General features: G+C 42.2%; 1 protein-coding gene across 3 annotated transcripts in view; it reads left to right on the top strand.

Moving 5' to 3' along the window:
- Positions 1-22,006, top strand: part of LOC127583695 (transmembrane protease serine 5-like) — a 34,693-nt gene extending 12,687 nt beyond the window's left edge. The window contains exons 4-13 of one of the 3 annotated variants that reach the window (XM_052039952.1): positions 1,207-1,323; positions 1,943-2,078; positions 6,569-6,682; positions 8,022-8,065; positions 11,051-11,213; positions 13,941-14,119; positions 16,213-16,263; positions 16,398-16,540; positions 16,655-16,807; positions 21,431-22,006. In XM_052039952.1, the coding sequence (XP_051895912.1) occupies positions 1,207-1,323; positions 1,943-2,078; positions 6,569-6,682; positions 8,022-8,065; positions 11,051-11,213; positions 13,941-14,119; positions 16,213-16,263; positions 16,398-16,540; positions 16,655-16,807; positions 21,431-21,436 (1,106 nt within the window). In that variant the 3' untranslated portion in view covers positions 21,437-22,006. Of the gene's footprint in view, positions 1-1,206; positions 1,324-1,942; positions 2,079-6,568; positions 6,683-8,021; positions 8,066-11,050; positions 11,214-13,940; positions 14,120-16,212; positions 16,312-16,397; positions 16,541-16,654; positions 16,808-21,430 lie in introns of all 3 variants that reach the window. The other 2 variants (XM_052039951.1, XM_052039953.1) reach the window with 2 other exon arrangements.
- The last annotated feature ends 3,016 nt before the right edge of the window (positions 22,007-25,022 follow it).

Here is a 25,022-nt window from a genome sequence, read left to right as displayed (position 1 = left end):
CAAGTTCATCCTCTATAATTTGAGCTAAACATACTTTACTATCAATAGTGAATTTCACTCTGCATCTGAAATTCTTTTCACTAAGGAATGAATTTCAGAGGCAGAGTAGAATGTACAGATGCTATTTTATATTATGTTTAGTGTTACCAACGGGGGCTGAATTTCTAGCCAATTATCTGGTTCTGCATTCTTATTTGTGGGAACTTGCTCAATGCAAATGGCTATTGGATTTCTTATACTTTAACAGTTACCACAGTTCACAAATTCTTTATTGATCATGAAACATTTAAAACTTCATGAGGTTTTGAACAGTGCTATATAAATGCAAATTCTTTCTTTAATCTAAATGGCTCAGTGCTTATGGGATTTATAGTCCACAGACAGTGGATCTCTCGTATCAGGCAATAACATTTGTGTTAAACACACAGAATACATGGATTCAATTCTTGGAAGTGTAGATGGAAATGCAATGGTCACATTCCCCTAGATTGATAGATGTTCCTACATCTGGAGGCAACCACTGCTAGATTACACACCCTTCCATTGTTTCTTGTCCTGTTACTCTTGCAAACATTTAGATGTTGGTATCATGGGATTGGTCCAAACCCATCATGTTATATCATTCTAAATTAGTACTATATTTTGTCCCGTGTTTAGTTAACTTCGAAATTGGATTTGTAGTCTGGATTTGGGAAAGAAAGCATTGTCAGGGTTAAGGTTGGGGCTTGAGGTAATTAAGCTCTGGAATTTTTGGGTTGGGATAATTTTGTGTTCTGGTTATGCTTTGGGGTTAGGGTCTGAATCCAGCTTAAAGCCTGGGGTAGTTTACATCACTGTGAAGGTTCAGGTTGGGTTGTGGGCAACCCAACATACCTCAATGCAATTCTCGATATATACACGAACTATTATACGTATATCTCCCTTGAAACTCCATGCAGGTTGTGATTTCTCTGTTGTAATTCCAGTGGGAGATCAGTGGACCCCAGATTTCAACTAATGGTAACTTTTCCAAGAGAATAACTGCAGAGATATGTTCAGTATTCAGGAACACCCTCAAGGAATACTAAGTGTAGTATTTGTGATTTTGGAATGTCATCCAGCATATTTTGCACTTCCCATTTTCCAACAAGGAGAGGCATGGAGATCCCAGCCCAGTGAGTTGTTAAATAAAAGCCTCTTTCATTTTAACTGTTTGTTTTACATTAGTGAGGTATTTGGAGAGGCCCATTGAAAACAAAAACTCGATACCAACTGGAGGAAATGCACCCACAACTGACTGCAATGCAACTGATCAAAACTTCAGCAGCACAGCTCCAATCACAGGTCGGTGATATATTCTACAGCTGTTTGAAAAGACCAGGTCAATTGGCAAATGCATAGTCAAGGCACTATTTGACCAATACTTGGTCTATAGTGATCTCAAGAGGGTCTAAGGTAGGAGTTTGTCTGCTCCTGGAATTAGATGACTCTTGGTGTGAATTGCATCCTAGACTCAATCAACTTCTGGAGTTAACCATTTCTGTTTTTGGTCAATTCCTGTTGTCATTTTATTCGAGAGTCAGACTTCAACCATGGTCCACATCTGGATTTAATTTGCACCTGGTATTAGTTTGCACATAGAGTCGGTCTTCAGCCAGAGATAATCTGGTCCTAAAGTCAATCTCCTGGTATTTACCTGTTCCTGCAGTTACATTACTTGTGTTAATCTGCTTCTGGAGTTCATTTGCAATTCTAGTTTGTATCCAGAGTTAATCTTCCCTTATAGTCAGTTTACTCTAGGGATCATACATCTGGTATTAACCTGTGGTAGTCTGCACCTGGAGTTAATGTGTTCTGAGAATGTTCCTTCAATGCCCTGTTTGAGGAAAGTGATGAAATGGAGCAACTTGCACCCTAACTCAGAATCTGATGTCTGCTTGGTTTGTAAATATTTTACATTCAGTTTCTTTCAGAATTAATTCTGAGAACTCGCTATTGGAGATACATAACCAATCATGGCAAGGCTGGCTTCCTGCATGTGACACGAAGTGGAACTCCTCGCTGGGTAAACTGGTGTGCAGATACATGGGACATATCAAGTATGCTGTGCATTCCACACTCAATGCTCATTGAGAACTTTTTATTGTCTTGTCAGGGAGTTAAATCTTTTAACAAAATATCTCAGTATCAATTCATTGGAAAATTACAGGGAAATTGCAGCACAGAAGCTAGCCTTTTGGTCCAGCTGTTCTGTGTTAGTGTTTTTATCCACAAAATTCTCTTCTTTCCAGTCCTGCTTCCCTACATCATTTTTTTGTTTGTTCGAGGATATAGGCATCAGACATCCCAAAATACTTTTGAACTAAATGGTTTGTGAGGCCATTTCAGAGGCCACTTAAGAGTATGTCTACCTTATTAAAATCCTACCTAGTTTTAGAGCCTCAAGTGTCCAAGGCCTCTCAGTCTTTCTGATGGTTATAACTTCTCTGTTCTGCTATCATCTGCATAATTCACATTTACTCTAAGGTCTAACCAATCTTCAACTTAACTTCTTTTCATTTCAGTTCCATTGCTTTAGAAATAAACCGCAGTGTTTGTTTTGGGCATTTTTAAGTTGCCTTTGCAACTTGAGTTGCTGTTGTTAGTGGTTAAGCTGGAGTGATTATTTTGGTGCGAACTCTGATCTTACTATTTAAACATCCTTATTCACTTACCTTGCAATTGAAAGATGTGATATTCTTTGCATGGTTTCTGAGTCTGTGTCCCTAGATCCCTTTGATCCTCCGCTATACTTAGACCATGATTGTGTTTACGCAGTAGACAGTGTCTCAAAATCCAAACAGCTAAGCACCTCAACGTACTGTTATGATCTGGCCACTTCCAACTTCCACTGCCGGATCCCCCATTCATGGGGTTTGGGGGAAGGCTCTTCAGTTGAGTGCAAATGAAGTGCAGACGTGCCGCCAGGGACATAACTGGACCTATTGGCTTTAGTGGCAGCTTAGGAAGTCTGAGGAAAGGCGCTATCCTAGGGGTAGAAGTGAAGTATCTAGCTTCAAGGTCATGTTCTTCCCTACATAGAATTCACTCCACCATCACCAAAATAACTAAATTAGTACCTCCTCAGCCTTCTTGCAAGAACAGATTGTAATCCTTTTAAATATTGTTATGCTTCTCCTTGGAGCTGATCACATTCCCAACGCTGCACTCTGTCCACTCACAGTTGATCCCTATACCCCAATGGTGGGTTTGGAGTAAGAACTGACCTAACCAGGCAAACCTTCACCAACAACCCCCAAAGCAGTGATCCTTCACTTTGCACTGGGACAGTATGGCAATGATCTCATAAAGATCAAGGAGAGGCTAGACAAGGTTGTCTTCAGCCAGAACGCAGGATGAGTTCATCCCAAAGAAGAAGAAGCATTCTAAAGGGAGGATGAAGCAACCGTGGCTGACAAGGGAAGTCAAAGACAGCAGAAGAGTAAAAGAGAGGGCATACAATATTGCAAAAATTAGTGGGAAGCTAAAGGATTTGGAAGCTTTTAAAAATCAACATAAGGCAACTAAAAGAGCAATAATGGGAGAAAAGATGAAATATAAAGGTTAGCTAGCTAATAATATAAAAGAGAATACCAAAAGTTTTTTCGGATATGTAGAAAGTAAAAGAGAGACAGACCGCTGGAAAATGACGCTGGAGAGATAGTAATGGGGAACAAAGAAATGGCAGGCAGACTGAATAAGTATTTTGTGTCAGTCTTCTCTGTGGAAGACACCAGCAACACACCAGAAATTAGAGTGTCGGGGGTAGAAGTTAATGTAGTTGCCATTACTAAGGAGAAGGTGCTTGGGAAGCTGAAGGGTCTGAAAATAGATAAGTCACCTGGACCAGATGGACTACACCCCAGGATTGCGAAAGAGGTAGCTGAAGAGATTGTGGAGGCATTAGTAGTGATCTTTCAAGAATCTCTAGATTCATGAATGGTTCCAGAGCACTGGAAAATCACAAATGTCACTCTACTCTTTAAGAAGGGAGGGAGGGAGGCAAAAGACAGGAAATTATAGGCCAGTTAGCCTGACTTCACTGGTTGGTAAGATGTGTGAGTCCATTATTAAGGATGAGGTTTAAGGGTACTTGGAAGCACATGATAAAATAGGCTGAAGTCAGCATGGTTTCCTTAAGGGGAATTCTTTGAGGAAGTAACAGGCAGGATAGACAAAGGAGAGTCAGTGGATGTTGTTTACTTGGATTTTCAGTAGGCCTTTGACAAGGTGCCGCACATGAGGCTGGTAAACAAGATAGGAGCCCATGGTATTACAGGAGAGGTACTAGCATGGATAGAAGATTGGCTGACTGGCAGAAGGAAAAGAGTTGGAATAAAGGGGGCATTTTCTGGTTCGCTGCCAATGACTAGTGGTGTTCCCCAGGGGTCGATGTTGGGTCCGCTACTTTTCACATTATATGTTAATGATCTGGATGACGGAACTGATGGCTTTGTGGCCAAGTTTGAGGATGATACAAAGATAGGTGGAGGGACAGGTAGTGTTGAGGAAGCAGGGAGTCTGCAGAAGGACTTGGACAGGTTGGGAGAATAGGCAAAGAAGTGGCAGATGGAATACAGGGTAGGGAAGTGTACGGGAAGTAATAAAGGCATAGACTATTTTCTAAATGGGGAGCGAATTCAGAAATCAGGGGTGCAAAGGGACTTAGGAGTCCTCGTGCAGGGTTCCCTAAAGGTTAACTTGCAGGTTGAGTCAGTAGTAAGGAAGGCAAATGCAATGTTAGCATTTATTTCGAGAGGACTAGAATATAAAAGCAAGGATGTAATGCTGAGGCTTTATAAGGCATTGGTCAGACCACATTTGGAGTATTGTGAGCAGTTTTGGGGCCCATATTGAAGGAAAGATGTGCTGGTGTTGGAGACGGTCCAGAGGAGGTTTACAATGAAACCAGGAATGAAAGGGTTAACATATGAGAAGTGTTTGATGGCTCTGGGCATGTGCTCACTGGAGTTTAGAAGGATGAGGGGGGATCTCATTGAAACCTACCAAATATTGAAAGGCCTGGATAGAGTGGATGTGGAGAGGATGCTTCCAGTAGTGGGAGAGTCCAGGACCAGAGGGCACAGCCTCAGAATAGAAGGGCATCCCTTTAGAACAGAGATGAGGAGTAATTTCTTTAGCCAGAGGGTCGTGAATTTGTGGAATTCATTGCCACAGATGGCTGTGGAGGCCAAGTCATTGGGTATATTTAAAGAAGAGGTTGATAGGTTCTTGATAGGTAAAGGTGTCAAAGGTGACGGGGAGAAGGCAGGAAAATGGTGGTGAGAGGGAAAAATAAATCAGCCGTGATCGAATGGCGGAGCAGACTCGATGGGCTGAATGGCCTAATCCTGCTCCTATGTCTTACAGTCTTAGAGAACTATCTATGCACCAGTTATGAGATAACCTAAGCAGTCTTGTTTCTGGCAATTCTAGTAACACAGCTGTGGCATAAAGAAAACTACACAAAATGCAGTAGGTTTTTAGGATACCATTCAGTTACAGAGTGTGATAAAAAGGGTAATTAATAGTTTGTTGTATGTTACCTGCAGAACAGTGTGCATTGTACGGTATTATATTCAGGAATAAACAGGCAGGTTCACCTTAAACAGAAAATGTCCAGTAGAAGAGTGAGTTATAGGATAATGAATAGTCTATAAGGTGCATGTACATGATAATGCATAGCCTTTTATGTTCAGTATACAGATCAACACACAGCAAGATGCATGTCATATAGCTTCAAAGCTTCACGGAAATTGCAAATATATATTGATTTAGAAGAGAGAAAAATGTTTAGAGGCAACCTGAAATACTTTCACTATTCCAGAAGAATGCAGCCCCATCAACACTTAGGAAGTGGACACCATTGATGAGATAGCAGACTGACATCACATCCACCACTTTAAACATTTCCCCCCCCCCCCCCCCCCCCCCCCGCCACCGGAACACTGTGGTTGCACTGTGTACTATCTACAAGAAACACTACGCTACCTCACCAAAGCATCTTCAACAGTACTTCCCAAACCAGTGTCCACGGTCATCTAGAAGACAAGGACAAAGGATGCATGAAGATGCTTCCATCAGCAGCTTCCCATCCAAATAACATCCCATCCTGACCTGGAAATATATCACCATCTTCATCTTGAAACCTCCAACCCAACTATGGGAGTTCCTTCACGAGAATAATTGCAATTGATAAAAGGTGACTCACCACCATCTTCTTGAGGGCAGTTAAATGTTGACCTTGCCAGCGGTGCCCAAATAATTAACTAAACAAAATGTGACTTTATTCAGTTTGCTGTTGTACATCAGTCTCTCAGTCTTACAGCAGACATTTCAAATGTTCACTGGGAGAGCTTCAAACAACTTCACTTTCCAAGGATCAAACAGTTATAATGTGTTGAATGTAAAAGCAAAGCTGATTTTGCATCCAGTGGTGCACAGTAAACAGAACAGGAGAAGTAGTCATTACAGCTGCAGCTGCTGGTTATAGCCTGACAAAGCACAGACCGTGAAATTTGAATTTTATCATTTGTATTTTATTCCACAGATACCTGAGTTCCGATGTACTTAGTGTGAGTGAGATTGAACGCAATTACACACAGGGATTCGCTGAAATTACTAATGCGCAGGACAGCAATTTAGAAAACATCTGGGGCTACAGGTTTGCCATATTTCCTCTGACTTATGCAGCTTTATAATCGCTTGTGTTTCTGCAGAAAGAAGGAATTGTACGATATGTTCAGAAAGGTTATGTGTTGGACTTGACCTTCTAAAACAGGCTGCCTTGTTGGGCCTTTTCCTAAAAATTATAGTCTTCCCTTTTGACTGCCAGCACAAAGGTTCCTCTCAATCACATGTACTTTAAACACAGCGATACATGTTACCGTTTATACTGGAACAGCACAGGTTGCTATGAGGTCCCATAATAAAGAACCAAAACGGAAGATCTCGACCAGAATTCTCAAATGAAGTCAAAATAAAGTTCGCTAATGATTGACACACATATAAAATAGAACAGCACAGGAACAGGCCCTTCAGCCCACGATGTTGTGCCGAACTATTTAAACTAATCAGAAGCCTACTGAACTAATCCCTTCTGCCCACTATCTATATCCCTCCATTCTTTGCACATTCATGTGCCTACCTAAGCACCTCTTAACCACCTCTATGATATCTGCCTCCATCACCACCCCTGGCAGAGCATTCCAGGCACCCACCACTCTGTGTAAAAAAGCTTCCCCCCACACATCTCCTTTGAACTTACCCCCCTCACCTTAAATTCATATTAGTCATTCACATATTCAGTAAGCACTATAGTTTATCCTATTTATGAAAAATGATATAATGTCAGAATGGCTATGGCCAACTTATTTGACTTCTTCAACTAACAGCATAAAAAGAGTTTGCAACAGGAGTCTGGAACAGTCACCATAGAAGTTCATCTTTGATGCCTCAAGCTAAACCTGGTTATATGGAAGTGCCTGTCAATTGTACTCCTCAGCCAGTTTATCAGATCCACTGAAGTCAATCAATGCTCTACTAAGGGAAACGGCACTGTTATTTGAATAGGCTGCTAGACTGAGGCTCATCTGCTTTCTCAGATAGAGATAATAGATACCATGCAATTGAATATGAGAAGAGCAGTAGTGTTCTTTCCCATACCCTGGCCAATACTTATTCCCTAAGCATCATCACTAAAACAGATCATCAGGTTATTAACACGTCACTGTTCTTGTGCTTTCCCATTGCCTTCTTTGCAACATAGATTATCCATCAAAAGTGTCTGACTAACTGTCAAGCAGCTTGAGAAGGGACAGATCTGTAGAAGTACTTCAGAAATGTTCTTTCTTCTCAAGAAACTTTCTTTGTCCCAAATCGCCAGAACAAGATGATATAAAATACATTCACCATCCACTTACTCATTGGTTGTTTTCGGTGCAAGATAGTTCTGCTCCTCGTGGCACCTTCGTGAAAACAGTTCCTTGTTTTTTTTTTGCCAGAGCTAGATGTACATCTGGAAAAGTAATAAAATTGAAATGCTCTGGTAAGTACATCTGCTCAAAATAGAACATTTTATAATCACTGTTTCCATTCGGTAATCTTAAACTAAGAACCATACAGCAGGTTTATAGTGCAGGCGAAAGATAATGTTTCAGTTGTTGAACTATCATCTACCAATGCAGACTCCCAACACACTGAAGTGACCCTACATTGTAATCCCCCATCACGATTCTGCATCCATTAATTTAGTGCACAAGAGGGAGAGCCAGCTTTCGAGTAGTCTCATTAAGAGCCCCATATCACCACGAACTGGTCAAAGCACTTGCAAACTCAGAAGGGGATTGCTGATCATTAAACAATGGGATTTAATAGAAGAGGCCCTGAGCTACATAACACCAATGGTGTCCACACTAGTTAATTTCTGCAGATCCTGAACCTGTTGTAAGAATTTCCTCAGTTAGAAAATTCAACTCAGAAAATAGATACATGGATGGAATAAGGCAAAGTTTACAGTACAGGCAACTGTTCAATGCCACGGTTAATGCTCCGCACAATTCGAATTAATGCCATTCCTATTGTGTTATACTGAATCTCTCCACTTGGTGGCAGAGTGAGTCTGCACACAAACCAATGGTGACAGCAACACCCTGTGTATTTTTGAAAACGAAATCAAGAATTAAAATCATGTTGTGATTTTGCAAACCGTTCTTCCCTGTGCATGTGAAACCGGAATGTCTGGGATTGTTCTTAACACTGAGAAAGTTAAGGGGAGACTTAATACAGGCATTCGATTTTTTCAAGCATTTGACAGGATCAGTGAACAAATTTAAAATTGGTCAGAGAGCAAATTAAAATAATTATGGAGCCTCCTAAAAATTGGCTTCCCGCAAAAAAACTGTTATGTTTCCATTTTATACTGCTACATGATGTCATGCAGGTCAACATCTGAACCAACAGACCCACAACATACCCAATCTCAGTGCAGACTGACTGTACTGAGCAAGACTGCATTACTGCCCCAATAGTTTTCTAAATCTTTCGTCACTTAATGCTCTGTCTCAACTCCAACAAGCTTCCCACTGGTGTAGAGCAAACACAGGAGAAATGGGAAATTGTTCGACTAGTGTCACCTCTGTTTTAGAACCAGTGAAAGAAAATGTCAAGGATGGCTTGGAGCTTGGCTTCTATTCCTCTTCAAGCTTGTCTCCTGGTTTAATGATGCAGGTATTCTTGCATAAGCACAGAGACCAAGCTCCAACTCATCATTCACATTTTTACTGAAGACTCACAACTGATGTTCTCTACAAATCTGCCTTTACTGTCCAATGGAAAATGTGGGTCACTTGCCATCGAAAGGCACCTGTCAGAGAAATTCACCATCATTTTCAGTGCTCCAGCACAGCCTTTGGCTTGATGTACAAAAGGCCAAGACCTCAGACCCAGCACAAACCTCGTAGACTGCAGGGCAGCTGAGATCCCCATCTATCTGAATGCTTCTGAGGCATGGATTACCTTCAACAAACCCCAGATCCTCCAAAGTCATTGATGGGATAAGCAAACCTTCAGCTTCCCCACCCAAGCCAACATCCCCCATTATCATCTCTCAGGTCAACATCCTTGGCAATGAGGCCCTAACTTTGCTCAATGGACTGCCACATCAGTTGCATGCACACGATATGCATGAAACAGCCAAACTCCATCAAGACAAGAGATTAACCCAGTGGCCAGAAGAAATGATTCAAGGATGTTCTCAAGGCTTCATGAAAAATTGTGGCATCCCAGTGACTCATGGGAACCTTCACCAGTGACCATCCAAAATGGAGAAGGAACATTCAGGATGCCTTTGAGAACCTTGTCCATTCATCAGGAGTTCACAATGCAAATGGTGGACGAGCAAACCAGATGATCCCAATGTCTCCTCCCTCCCCTCTCATCCAACACTTCCTGCCCACCTGTGACAGAGTCGGCAGGCCCCACACTTGCCTTATCATCCCTTCACAGATCTGGGGTCAAGGTAAAGCATCCTTGACCCCGAGGGATTGGCTAAGAAGAAGAAAGAAAACTTTCCAAAGCAAATTTCGATAAATATTTGAAGAGGAAAAATTACATAATGTGGAGGAGACTGACACTAATTGGAAAGGCCTTTCGAGAAACCAGCATGGACACAATGGCCTCCTTCTGTGCATTCTCCAGGCTCCAGTGATTCATCGTCTGATTTCCCCCTCACTCAGAAAGGAAGTAATGAGTTTCCCCCTCATTGATCCCGGCACCCAGATCTGCTCCCCACATACCATTCTCATCTCTCTCATCAGTCTGACATCAACTCACAGAGCTGTATTGTTGTCGGCTGCTACCTCACAAGTAGCCATTCTTTTTCTAGACCATTGACAAACATATTTAGTTTCAGTGTATATTGCTAACTTCAGTTAAACTACATAATTTTAGCCCCTTGATTACATTATTCATGGAAGAACTATATATTTTTAATTTGGATTTCATTTCATTCACAAGGAGTTATAAAACCCACTGCATGGAAATAAATGCAACTATCATGATTGCCAGCATATTAACCCGGATACAGTGGCTGGTACGAAATAAGGGGCATACTTACCTCTTAGATATTACAGATCATAGGGAAAATCAGGGGAGTTGGACCAATTGGAAGCTCTTACAAAGAGCCAACAGAGTCCTGTTGGGCCAAGTGTATCCTTCTGTATCTAGATTTTGTTTCTGTGTATTCTTCAGGATCATTATCTGATGTCCCTTCCTTTGCAGAGGAAGCAAACCTTCCACTCATGCTCTCTGTTAAGAAAGGACACTGAAGCTGTAATGTTGTGTTCATTAAGCTACTGGAGCAACATTAGCTTCTTCGTAAGAGTCATGAGCATTGTTCCCATGGTCTCCAGCATGAAGAACCAGCACCCAAAGCACTTGCCTCACTTCACATCCACCTGCAGTTTAAGTGAAACCTATTGTAACCTATCATTCAATCCCTAACTTTTACTTTACTGTCTTTCTCAATATGAAGCGTGTGGGGAGAAGCATGACTTTTCCATGATTGTTGGAGGACAGGAGGCCACACAGGGGAGCTGGCCCTGGCAGGTCACCCTGTACTATAACTACAAGCACACGTGTGGAGGGTCCATCCTTGATCAGTACTGGCTCATTACTGCAGCACACTGCGTACACAGGTAAGTCAACCTTTGATCCATGAGACTGATGTTCTCTGGATAAGCATGTTTCTGCTTATTATTTGCTTCTTAGAGCAAATCAGATAGCTTAATGCCTTGACAGTTGACCCTACAAAATTGCAACCAGAATGAAAGTGATTAGGTTCTCACATCTGGAGATCATACTGCTGTTAGTGACTGGGGATTGACTTTATGCACAAATTGTAACCTGTAACTAATCTTCATTTTTCTGGTAAAATTATTTTACTTTTACCTAATTTGAGTCAAGGCTCCTGTATGTTGTGATTCATTAGATCTCCTTTTTAATGGGACTCTGTTTGCTGTAGTGTCCTGTTTACCGAGTTAGCAGGCATTATTTGTTGTAGGATAGATTGCTGGCTGTGAATTCAGTTCTCACTTTGGACACATCAGCTGACATTGTGATGTCAATAGACCATGCGATAGATGTTGACACAAGTGATTCTGCAGATGCTGGAAGCTGGAGCAACACACACAAAATGCTGGAAGAACTCAGCAGGACAGGCAGCATCTACGGAGAGAAATAAACAGTCGACATTTCGGGTCAAGACCCTTCATCAGGACTCAAATAGAAAAATCCACCCGACTACAACAGCATCACCCTAGTCTAGAGGTTTGATAGTATGATTAGGATTAGTGCAGAGGAGTGGAGGACAGTGCATTCAGAGGGGGTGAGGTTGGAATAGGTAATGGGAGTGGTGAAGTTGAGATGGTTAATATCCCATCAGCAGTTCAGGATGATGAAGGGTCTTGACCCGAAACGTCGACTGCTTACTTCCCTCCATAGATGCTGCCTGACCTGCTGAGTTCCTCCAGCATCTTGTGTGTGTTGCATGGGATAGATATTTGTCTTTGGTCGCTGGCGATAACCAGGTTCTACAGCATAGGTTTGCATTCCATTATCCGGTTCTATTGGTTTTAATGGACCAACTATCAAGGGTGGCAGATTGGTAGGGAGGTGTGGTGGGGTGGTGGGGGTGATAGCCAATACTATAGAGCCCCGCTAGAACAAGCAACCAAACTCAAATATCTACCCTACATATTTTTATTGAAATTACTTATTTGCTCTAACATTTGTTGTTCTCTTCAATGAAAGATGCCTGAGCATTGAGAAAAAAAAATCTGTCAGTCATTCAGTCTCAGCACCAACTCTCTTCGGCTGTAGCACAGCCTAATAGTTGGGTCAGCTTCTCAGTTACTTCAACAATGTACCTTAACTCTAGTGTCAAAATATTATTTCCTACACAAATTCACATTTCAATATTATACACTCAGGCATCCTGACTGTTCTACTGGAAAGTAACTAAGCCAGAAAGAAGCTTTCTCCAAAGACATAGCCAGACCCAAGACAATTATCTTTTCTTTTATTATTATTTCACCTTATTAAGAAATATGGTTTAGAAATACTATGGCTTACACCCATGAGAAGATAAATGAGTGATGTATGTGTAAAATATATGCACAGATATGCAGAATACTTGGAGAGAGAAGATGTGCCAAGTATTCTGCATATAGTGGGTCACATGACCCTTAGTGACCCATTATCATCCTGACACTACATACAGTTGGAATAAGAATCCGTTCACAGGTAACAATAGGGATTTTTAGATTCACCAAACTCTTAATTCCTCCACACTGAAGTTTAGAAAAATAAAAGTTTTTTTTTCCTCATAAGATTCTGAAAGTGATTAGCAGAGTGGATGGCTCCCCTAACTGGAGAGTCAAGAACTTGGGGCATGGTCTCAAGATAAGGGGTCAATCGTTCAGTACGGACACGCAAGAGATTCTGCAGATGCTGGAATCTGGAGCAACACACACAAACTACTGGAGGAACTCAGCGGGTCAGGCAGCATCTATGGAGGGAAATGAACAGTCGACATTTCGGGTCGAGACCCTTCATCAGGACTAGAAAGGAAGTTGAGGCCAGACGTAGGTTGGAGGAACAAAACCTCATATTCCGCCTTGGGAGTCTCCAACCTGACAGCCTCAACGTTGATTTCTCGAACTTCTGGCAACCCCTCTACTCTTTCCCCCACTTTGTTTTCCCCCATACCTATGGCACCTTCACCCCTTCTCTTTCCCCTCCCCCGCCCTCGTGACCTGTCCATCTATTCCCCACCTCCTTCCCTTTATTCCATGGTCCACTGTCCTCTCCCACCAGATTCCTTCTTCTTCAGCCCTTTGCCTCTTCTACATATCATCTCTCAGCTTCTTACATCACTCCCCTTCATCCCCCCTCCCCCACCCACCTACCTTCCCCCTCTCACCTGGACTCACCTATCACCCACCTGCGTGTGCTCCTCCCCCTCCCCCAACCTTCTTATTCTGGCTTCTGCCCTCTTCCTTTCCAGTCCTGATGAAGGGTCTCGGCCTGAAACGTCGACTGTTTATTTCCCTCCATAGATGCTGCCCGACCTGCTGAGTTCCTCCAGTATTTTGTGTGTGTCGATTTAGTACAGATATTTTTACGGACAGAGTTACAAAGCCTGCGATTTCTCTACCAATGATGGTATGGATGCTCAGTCACTGTGTATCTTCAAGACTGAAGATTTAGAGAATCAGTGGATTTGGAGGTGGGTAGGTGTGGGGTCAAGAGGACAAGGTACAGGATCAACCGTAATCTTATTGAACAGTGGGTAAGCTCAATGAGCTGTGAATCCTTCTTCTGATTCTATCTGTTATGTTGCTAACGTACTCTTTCCATTGCAGGTTATCAATTGCTCACAACTGGCGAGTGTATGCTGGGATTGTGGACAGACAGCTCATTTTATTCACCAGCCTTCCCACCTACGTAGTCGAGAAGATTATCTATCACAGCGACTATAACCATGACACTCACGACTATGACATTGCCCTCATGAAACTGAGAAAACCAATTACATTTTCAAGTATGAACTTTAGTTTGAACAAGTGCTAAAAGTGTACAGGTCCTCCCCTGGTTAGCACAGGGTTCCATTCCTGAGAACTGTTCGTAACCCAAACAGTTCGCACATCAGAAACGTGGCCACCCGGCGATACATTTAAGTAAACGCATAGGCCAACCAATGGCAATGTGTGGTTAAACCAGGATGTCTAACTCATCCATTCAGATTCCTCTTCAAAATGTAATGACATCGCCATGAACCAAGTTCCCACACGGCAGAAGATGCCTGCAGCCCCACGGTAGCCAGCAAATCCATCCCGCCGGTCTTCCAAACGCTCATTCATATGTATGGGCTGTGCATAAGTCAGGCATTTGTAACCTGGGGAGGACCTGTAATGTAGTAGCTGCAGTGCTTTACATATAATGGAACTCAGTTTCAGAAGTGAAGTACAATGCATGTGCACTCAGAATGTTTAAACGAGAATGAATTTCTATCCCATGGGTTCTTCCTTCCTCAGTACCACGGATTCCGAGCAGAAGGAGATGGATTTCCAAATGCAAAACTCCTTTTGTTCTTTCTATCTTTCCTTTACCTGCCTCACCCCCCACACTTCCGATAGGTTCAGACTCTTGCCGGGGTATGGGTCTTTCTATCTTGACCAACGTTCCTCTGTTACCCAAATGGACAGATCAGCATGGACTTAATAGCTCAGCACAGACTAAGGTGGTGACCACCAACTATTCAACTGTGTTGGTATCATCAAGTTGTTTAATAATAGAACACACCATAAAAGTGCTTGAGCCAGTTCATCCTTGGAAAACATAGTCGCATAGTTTCTGGAATGAATTACCTGATGCTTGATTTTTACTTTTCCATAAATGTGTGAACCAATTCTATTGCCTCCCTGCCCTCACAGGTCAAACAATGGTCTTTCCAATGCTGACTTCCTGTACCCCACCAGAAGTGAGGGACCCTTGCTGATAAAATGACAAAATCATTTTATGAAGATCTACTCAACAAATTGTGAGGCAACTTTCTAGTTCTGTACAGCAATCAGAAAAGAAAACTGGCAGTGTAGAAGGAATGGCACAGTTGATTGTCAAAGACCAGTGTTTAGGAGTTGGTAGGACTGGATACAATAACTATGTCCTGACTCATGTACCCTATTGAAGATCAGGGGAATGACCTGACCAAGGTGTTTAAAATGTTAATGGATTTAATAGGGTAGATACTTAGAAATCATTCAATCTATCCAAGAGGGTTATGATTTTAACATTAGACATCAGTTATTCAAAACCACATCAAGAACTTTCACAGGAGTGCAGTAGAAATTTGGATCTCACTCTCCCCTTTGGGGAGCTAATGACAATATGAGTTTATTAAACTTTTCTAACTGAGGTTGTTGTAGTTTCGTTGTGCAAGAAATTTGGATGGTGTGGAGGAAGGGTTGAAGCAACAAGAGTTGAGATGCACAGAGCAAAAAGCTGCAGGTGCTAGACTACCAAAACAAAAACAGGAAAAGCTGGAAGCACTCAGCAAGTCAAACAGCATCAGTGGAGGGAAATAGAGTTAACATTTTATGGCAAGGATCCTTAAAGTTGAGGTGCTAAATAGCCATGATCAAATTAAATAGCAGAACATGCTGGAGGGCTCAATATCCTTATGTGCCTCTTTGCAATTTACCTTTGAACTACATCCATCCTGTCCTTCACACAAGCAGCATTGCCAGGACAACATGCTTTCCTCAACCGACTTCATAAAGATGGACCAAATGTTCAGTCAATGAAACAATTAATCTGGGCACCAAATGACCACTCAATTGGCCAACACAACAACTGAGTGCGCATCAATATATTTTTTGAGACAGGTTGTGTGGAAGGATAAAGTTTCACTTCAGTACAAACTTTTCTTTCATAAGAACAGCAAATGCTAGAGTACACAGGAGAACTGTCTGCATCCTTTAAAAAAGAAAGGTCACTGTTCCAATTACAGTTCCACTGACATTGACCTGCCTTTTTTTTCCACTGATGCTAACAGATTGCTGCCTGTTTCTTTCTTCCCTTTATCTCACAGTCCCAGCACCTATAAGCATCTTCATGTCGTTGCTTCTGTTACAGATACAGTGAGGGCAATCTGTCTGCCAAGATACAATCAGCAGATCGTACCAGGTAAGAAGTGCTGGATATCAGGCTGGGGACAAGCAAGTGCAGATGCCTGTAAGTATCAGACACAAAGGGATAAAGGGAGTTTATGCAGCAGATGAATGCATGGATATGCTTCATTCAGGCTTTGCTTCTTTCAGATGATACAGAAAATATTTTAAAGGAAGCTTCTGTCCCTCTCATCAGCACTGAGAGATGTAATAGCAGCTGCATGTACAATGGTGCCATAACTCCCAGAATGTTGTGTGCTGGATACAGGGAGGGCAAAGTTGACGCATGCCAGGTGAGGTCAGATCAAAGCAAAGGAATATGGATCTAATACTTGAACTGCAGACAGTTTGATGCAGATATCCTGATGCACAGGAGACTGTGTAACAACTGTGGATATACATTGCAGGGTGACAGTGGTGGCCCTTTGGTATGTGAGGACATCAGTGCCTGGCACTTGACCGGGGTGGTGAGTTGGGGAATCGGCTGCGCTGAAGCTAATCACCCAGGCGTTTATACAAAGGTTTCAGAGTTCCAAGAATGGATATACAGTGTTATTGAGGTAAGGAGACCATTCCTACAGAATTAATGAACAGTACCACAAATTGTATCCATCATTTATCAGGGGATTAATTCAGTTATACCTAATAATACTCTATCTATCCACGTGAGCAACATCAGCCTTCTAATGCAGCCTCCATTAATTAAAAGATCCACACTTATAGGGGTATACTCACTGGACTCGCCAAAAAGTGGTACTAGCTATAATTTCACAACTTCAAAACTTCCAGTAATAGTGTCTTCATCACTGTTAATTCAGAATGAATAGCTGTGCTTACTTGTGAATTCACACTTCACTGAGGCAAACCAGGTCCAAGAAAAGTACATGTAAATAACAGCAACTTTTATTTGTATAATACCTCTAACATTGGAAAACATCCCAAGGCGTCTCACAGAAGTGTAAACAGACCTTGAACTATATAAAGTCAAAGTCGAGTTTATTGTCACATGTACAAGTACATGTGTGCACAGGTGCAATGGAAAACTTATCTGCAAGCAGCATCACAGGCACAGAGCATCATGTAAGCACCATTCACAAGAAAAACATAAATTATACACAATTTTTACAAGAAAGAATGCAATTAAAACAAAAAAAAAAGCCAATTTTAGTGCAAAGTGATCAAAGTGCTTATAGTGTTGCTAAACTCTAGTGATTAGGATTGTGCTGGTTGGTTCAAGAACCATATAAGGAACTATTAAGGCAAATAGTCAAAAGCACAGACAAAAAAGTAGATTCTCATGAGGAAAAAGAGGCAGGGGGTACAGAGGATGAATCCCAGAGTTTAGGGCTCTTCATTTTGTATATCTAAACCCATCTAATCATCTCTAGTTAATTTGCTTAAAATAAAAGCAGGTTGCACGGCAGACAAGTCTTGTTTGGTTTGCATTCAATGGGAATCTATAACAACTTTGTTGATTATTGTATTAACACTACAAATTACACTAAACACTGCTCATTGAGGGAACATCAAATTTACACAATCACACTTATTAATATGGAAGTGATAACAGTGTGATTATGTTATATAATTAGTATTTTCATGCAATATGTACCACAAACTGTCCAACTATACCATCACAAATTAAACCATAACTTAACTATTAACATATTAATGATATTGTACACAGAACTCTACAACTCCAGATTTGCTGATGGTACAATAACGATGGAAAAGTAAGTTGTGAGAAAGACACAGGTCTGCAAAGGGCTAAGTGAAAGGCACAAAGCTGGCAAATGTGGTATAATGAGGTAAAGTGTGTAATCCACTTTCATAGGAAGATTAGAAAAGCATATTATTTATCTGGTATGAGACTATTAAATATTGTTCAGAGAGACATGGGTGTCCTTGTCCAAAAGAGTTAGCATTCAGGTACAGCAACTAATTAGGAAGGGACATAAAATGTTGGCCTTCTTTGCGGCACACCATGATGACTAGCATACACTGCAGGAAGCCCCCAGACTGATACTGCATTACATTTTTAGTAGACCAATGCCATTTTCAACAATGATTCAGTTATTTACATGACTCTTGTTGATCTGAGCTCAGTTGCTAATATGTGTGAATGTGGGAACCAGGGAGACAGAGGGTAGCCCTTATTCCCAAAGACACATCAAGCATTGCTGATCATTGAAAATGTCTGATTGTGTGATGTTCCTGAGGTTAAAAGTATCATGCGTGCTTCCCGAAAACAAAGCATTCATCATCAAGAACAGCTTCAATAATTCACACCTACCTTAACAACGAGGAGTGAAAATCTTCCCCATTGATAATCAGAGTAATACAACATGGAAACAGGCCCTTTGGCCCAACTCATCCATGCCGACCATGGTGCCCACCAAGCTAGTCCCATTTGACTATGTTTGGCCTATGACCCTCTAAACCTGTCCTATCCACATACCTGTTCAAAGTCTTTTAAATACGTATGTGAAAAGCTCCAGGTTATTAATAGGAGTCCTTTTGGGTAGGTGAGTCCCTGTATCAATGGAAAGCCAGTGATGTTGACGGATCCCAATGCTGAAGGTGCCATCTGTTTAACACTGAAATCAAAGCAGGTGAAATCATTTCTCTGTGCATAAAGTGCTTCTCTGATGCAGTAGGCGAGTTGCAGATCAGGAAAGATGGCATGGATCTGCCACAGTTGTTTAGACATTTCCTGCAGCAAAAGGTTAGCTATCAATGTGACGTGGGTCTCCATGGAGATAGCAGCACAGACATGAGAGTGTAGATGAAGATCTGCAGATCAGGAGTTGGGATGTTATGTTGAAGTTGTGCAAGACATTGGTGAGGTCAAATTTGGAGTATTGTGTGCAGTTCTGGTCACCTACCTACAAGAAAGATATCAATAAGCTTGGAAGAGTGTAGAGAAAATTTACAAGTATGTTGCCAGGACTTGAGGACCTGAGCTATAGGGAAAGGTTGAATAGGTTAGGACTTTATTCCCTGGAGTGCAGGAGAATGAGGTAAGATCTTAGAGATATACAAAATTAAGGGGGGTATAGATAGGGTGAATGCATACAGGCTTTTTGCCCTAAGGTTGGGCGAGAGTAGAACTAAAGGACATAGGTTTAGGGTGAAAGGTGAAATATTTAAGGGGAATCTGAGGGGGAACTTCTTCACTCAGAGGATGGTGCGAGTGTGGAACAAGTTGCCAGCAGAAGTGGTGGATGCAGGTTCAATTGTAACATTTAAGAGAGGTTTGGATAGGCACGGTAGTGTAGCTGTTAGCTTAACACTATTACAGCGCAAGCGACCGGGGTTCAATTCCGGCCACTGTCTGTAAGGAGTTTGTACGTTCTCCCCGTGTCTGAGTGGGTTTCCTCTGGGTGCTCCGGTTTCCTCTGGGTGCTCCGGTTTCCTCCCACATTCCAAAGACGTACGGGTTAGGAAGTTGTGGGCATGTTATGTTGGTGCCAGAAGCGTGACAACACTTGGGGGCTGCCCCCAGAACACTCTATGCAAAAAGATGTATTTCACTGTGTATTTCGATGTACATGTGACTAATAAAGATATCTTATCTTGCATAGATGGGAGGGGTTTGGAGGGATAAGGTCTGGGTGCAGGTAGATGGGACTAGGGAGATCAGGTCAGCATGGACTAGATGGGCCAAAGGGCCTATTTCTGTGCTGTAGGACTCTATGACTCTCCTGCAGCATTTAGCAGATCTCAGGTGACATTGTATCCAAAACTCTACATAGAACACTGCAGTACAGTACAGGCCCTTTGGCCCACAATGTTGTGCTGACATTTTATCCCTGCTCTAAGATCTAGCTCACCCTTCCCTCCCACATCACCCCCTATTTTTCTTGCTAATGGTATAAAGACAAGTAGAAAAGTAAGTTATGAGGATATATGGAAAGGGATAAATGGGGTACAAAGCTGTGGAAATCCTGTGCCTCTGAATACATTGCTCACAAGAGAGGTCCAGTAGTATGTGGTCTCTGAAGACTCTCTGCAAGTAGCTACTTCACTAGTGGTTTTTCTGTGCCTCCTTCCACAATACACCTAACCCACCTTGAGTGCCCAGACATAGCCATAGCAACACCTCTGGTAATTTACTGCTGCCAGAGGCGTCACATCCGCAGTGGCCCTTGAATGAATATTTCAGCAGTCAAATACTGGAGGAAACACTCAGTGTCAGTTGCAGTAACCCTTATGGAAATTGGAAGGTGTTCTTGATCCGCTCTGAAGGTAGAATTTTGCTTGATTTGTGGAATTTGAAGATTGTCCCTTCAGAAAAGGGGGAGCAAACTGAGGCTACTGAATCCAATAAAATGAGAGGTCATAGAGAGATACAGCATGGAAACAGGCCCTTCAGACCACTGAGTCCATGCTAACTATCAATCACCCTATTACACTAATCGTACATTAATCCCATTTTTAATACTCCTCTTATTCTCATGAACTTGCCCAAGATTCTAACACTCACTATACACCAGGGACAATTTACAGTACCCAATTAACCTACCAAACATCACGTCTTTGGTATGTGGGACGAAACCAGAGCACCCGAAGGAAACCCAGGCAGTCACAGGGAGAACATGCAAACTCCATGCAGACAGCACCCAAACTCAGGATTAAACCTTGGTCTCTGGCACTGAAAGACATCAGCTTTACTTGCTGCACTACTGTGCCACTCTTCATTGATTTCATGCCTGTTACATTGTACCTGTACCTCACCATACTTGTGCATATGGCAATAAACTGGAGTTTAGTGAGATACTGGAGCAGAAGGGATCTTACAGGTAGATGCTGTGAGGATTTTCCTTTGCTGTGGAGGAACTAGAAGCAGGAGACATAGTTTTAAAATAAGAGGTCAGAATTTAAGATTAAGATTATCAGGAATTTATTTTCTCAGAGGGTTACTAGGGTTGTCATTTAACATACTCAAGGCTCAGACATAGACTTTTAGACTGTAGGATAATCAACAGTTATGGGACCATGCAGGAAAGTGGAGTAGTCAGAGATCAAAGAAGCCATAAACTTGTTTAATGTCTGAGTAAGTACAAGAGGCTTAAAGCCCATTCCTGCTCCTATTTCCTATAAGAAGCAGCTAAGAGCCTACACATGTTCCTTTGTGCCTAAATGACTATCAATTTGATTCTGTAACTTTTTCTCTTTCTTAGGGATAGAACAACTCCATGTCTTAGAAAACATTCTGGAATCTATGAAACAACAAGAAGAATGCTCTGCACAGAAGCAGAAAGGAGCAGATCTGATGGTTTTATATCTGTCTCTGGGCATTAGACTTTGAGAACCTGTGTGGAATATTCTGTCAGTGCAAAGAAAGTTGTTGCATCAGACTCACTGAGTGAGAACCATCATGTTTTTTTTCCCTCCAGAAAATGCTCAGTGATCTGTTTTTACCAAATGGGACATTAGTGAACTTTTTTGCAGCCTGTGTGAAATTTGTGTCAATGACTCTTACAGAAAGGATTTTCCCCTCATTAAATCATATCAACAAGCTGCTTGATATTTTGCAGCTGAGTGTACCAACATGAACCTCATTTTTTTTAATAACTGCATTTCACCAATCCTGATGAACTTTTGGTTGGCATTGACAAGTTAGGCTGAATGACCTGTTGCTGTGCTGTATAAGTCCCTGACTCTATGACTCAATCCATTGTTTGAGAACCTGCCCTGGCTTTGAGTCAAATGTGTAAAATGAGTGGTTCTCAAACCACTTTGGCCATAATTGTTCAAATTGGTATTGAAGACACAATAAAAATTCTCTCTTTAAACTTATGTTTTACTTCAATTTTGAGTGTTGCAGTGGTAGCTCTTGCTGCAGTAGCTCTTGCTGCAAAGATACAATAGCTTGCAAGTTAAACATTGTCTTTCAAACTGCCTTGTTCATGAGAGACAGGCTCAGCCTAGGGTCGTTAGCTGCAGTTGAGCACATATCTGGGAGGTTTCATCAGCCTTGTCAATCCATGGAACAGATTTTTTTTATCTTCCAAGTTTCTTTATTACTTATAAAGACTAAAGTGTTGGGGGAAAAAAATGAGAAACAAACATACCATTTTTTGATAGCCACACAACTTTTCTCCCTTTGTTTGCAGATGATGGAGTCCTGTAAATTAATCTACTGTTCTTGGGAATAATTCTAGATGGTTGACACCAAGGCTCAGCTGAAGTTTATCAGTGACTCTTTAAATCATACTTTGAGTAAAAAGACAAATTTCACATTGATGAATGATTTTGAGTTAATTCCTGCTCCAAATAAACACACAGAGGAATTTTGTAAAAGCATGCTAAATGATAAAATGGGAAATGATTGGTTTTATACTTTAGTGCAATTTTTTATTCAAATGAGAAAGGATTTGCATGAATTTGATTGTAGGGGGTTACCTTTTGTGGTTTGGCTAACTTTTTAACCATCTCAAATCTAAAGACAAATAGTAAAAAGGGCAGATTTCATGAAGTTTAATGGCTTGCAGAATATCTTAATATTTTAAAGGAAGTACTTGGTTTAGACTAGGCCAGGCAAATCCCAAGTATTGATTGCCCATTCCAGCCATACAAGGAAATCCTGGGCCAAATCGCACATTCAAGGTATATGTAGGAAAATGCTCAGTCTCCCATTACCACTTTGGATCCAGTTGTGTGCACTCCCCAACTTGTATTACTCTTCCAGTGGCGGCTTCACATTCAGCTGCTGAGGCCCTCAACCCTGGAATTCATTCTCTAACTCTCTTTACGTCAGTAACTCTTCCCTGTATAACAATCCTTAAAAGCTACGATATCTCCTTATGCGACTCAGTGTCAAACCTTGTGACTACAGTGGGATGCTATACTACCGTAAAGGCACTAAATGTTGTAAGAAAAACAAGAAGGAAGAGTTCATTATCAAAATGGCTAAAAAATTGCTAAATACTAATGAAATGCACTGTTGTGCTCTTCATGAAATGTAAGGATATGCAAGTAAAGTTTGCAAGTGATGTTTCTGCCACAAAACAGTAGATGTGTCACAACAGGGATCATGATGCATAATCAAGGCAGGTACAACCTCGGAGGAGATTCAGCTTTATTAAATTCCTCCTTCCATCCCCCCATGCCACCCAAGTGGTGCCAAATTAATTGAAATTGTTTGAAGATGGTTCTTTACACTGTGCATTCTTATCCTTATCTATAGCTATCTTAAAACTTAAGGAGTTGTGGTCACTGTTCCATTACTGTTCTCCCACTGAAAGGTCAGTCACCTGGCCAGGCTCGTTACCCAGCACCAGGTCCAGTACGGCCCCTCCTCTTGTTGGACTATCTACATATTGATTTAAGAAACCCTCCTGGATGCACCTAACAAATTCTGCCCTGTCTAAACCTCTTACACTAAGGAGGTCCCAGTTTACATTAGGGAAGTTGAAGTCCCCCACGACAACAACCCTATTAGTTTTACACCTTTCCATAATCTGCATATCTCTTCCAGTGGCTATTGGGGGGGGGGGGGGGGGGGGTGGTCTGTAGTATAATCCCATCAGTGTGATTGCATCTTTCTTATTTTTGAGTTCTACCCATATAGACTCAGTGGACGAGCCCTCCATTGTGTCCCCTCTGAGTGCAGCTGTAATATTCTCCCTGATTAGTAGTGCAACTCCCACGGCCCTCTTTTAAATCCCTCTATCTTCTCGAAAACATCAAAACCCTGGAACATTAAGCACCCAGTCCTGTCCCTCTCTCAAACTCCCAGCATTCAAATACACACACTTCAAACTGTCCGTCCCATCGTGTCTATTACTTTGCTCCTGCCTGTGTTTACTGGCCCTGACATCTTCCTTCCTCTCAATCCCTCCACTTTCTGACCTGGTGCTCTGGTTCCCATCCCCCTGCAAACTAGTTTAAACCCTCCTGAGTAGCACTAGTGAACCTCCCGGCCAGGATTTTGGTTCCCCTCCATTTGGGGTGCAACCCATCCTTGTTGTACAGGTCACCCCTGCCCCAGAAGAGACTACAATGATCCAAGAACGTGAAACTCTGTCCCTTGCACCAGTTCCTCAGCCACTCATTCATCTGTTCTGTCATCCCATTCCTGCCCTGACTAGCACGTGTCACCGGGAGTAGTCCAGAGATTACTACCTTGGAGGTCCTGCTCTTCAGCCTCTTTCCTAACTCCCTATACTCACTGTGCAGGACCTCTTCCCCTTTCCACCTATGTCATTGGTGCCAATGTGCACCACAACCTCTAGCTGCTCACCCTCTCCCTTGAGAATATTCTGCAGCCACTCTGAGACATCCCCAACCCTAGTATCTGGGAGGCAACACACCATCCTGGCGTCTCTTTCACGGCCACAGCATCTCCTGCCTGTCCCCATAACTATCAAGTCTTCTATCACTATTGCTCTACCTGACTTCACCCTTCCCTGTTGAGCCGCAGAGCCGGCCACAGTGCCACTGACCTAGCAGCTACTGCTGCTGTGCCCCCCAGTAGTATCCAAAGGGGCATGCTTGTTGCTGAGGGGTATGGTCACAGGGGAACCCTGCACTGACTGCTTACTCCCCTTACTTCTCCTGGTGGTCACCCAACTATCTGAAGCCTGTACCCTGGGTGTGACCACCCCAGTAAAAGTCTCATCTATGAGGTTTCCAGCTTCCCAGATGGTCCTGAGTACATCCAACTTCAGCTCCAGTTCCTTGACCTTGTCAGTCAGCAGCTGCAGCTGGGTGCACTTCCTGAAGATGTAGTCATCAGGAGAATGTGAGGTTCCCTGACATCCCACATCT

The sequence above is a fragment of the Pristis pectinata genome, chromosome 27 (genome assembly GCF_009764475.1).
Source record: "Pristis pectinata isolate sPriPec2 chromosome 27, sPriPec2.1.pri, whole genome shotgun sequence".
NCBI classification, from domain to species: Eukaryota; Metazoa; Chordata; class Chondrichthyes; order Rhinopristiformes; family Pristidae; genus Pristis; species Pristis pectinata.
This window is presented reverse-complemented; position numbering and strand designations above follow the sequence as displayed.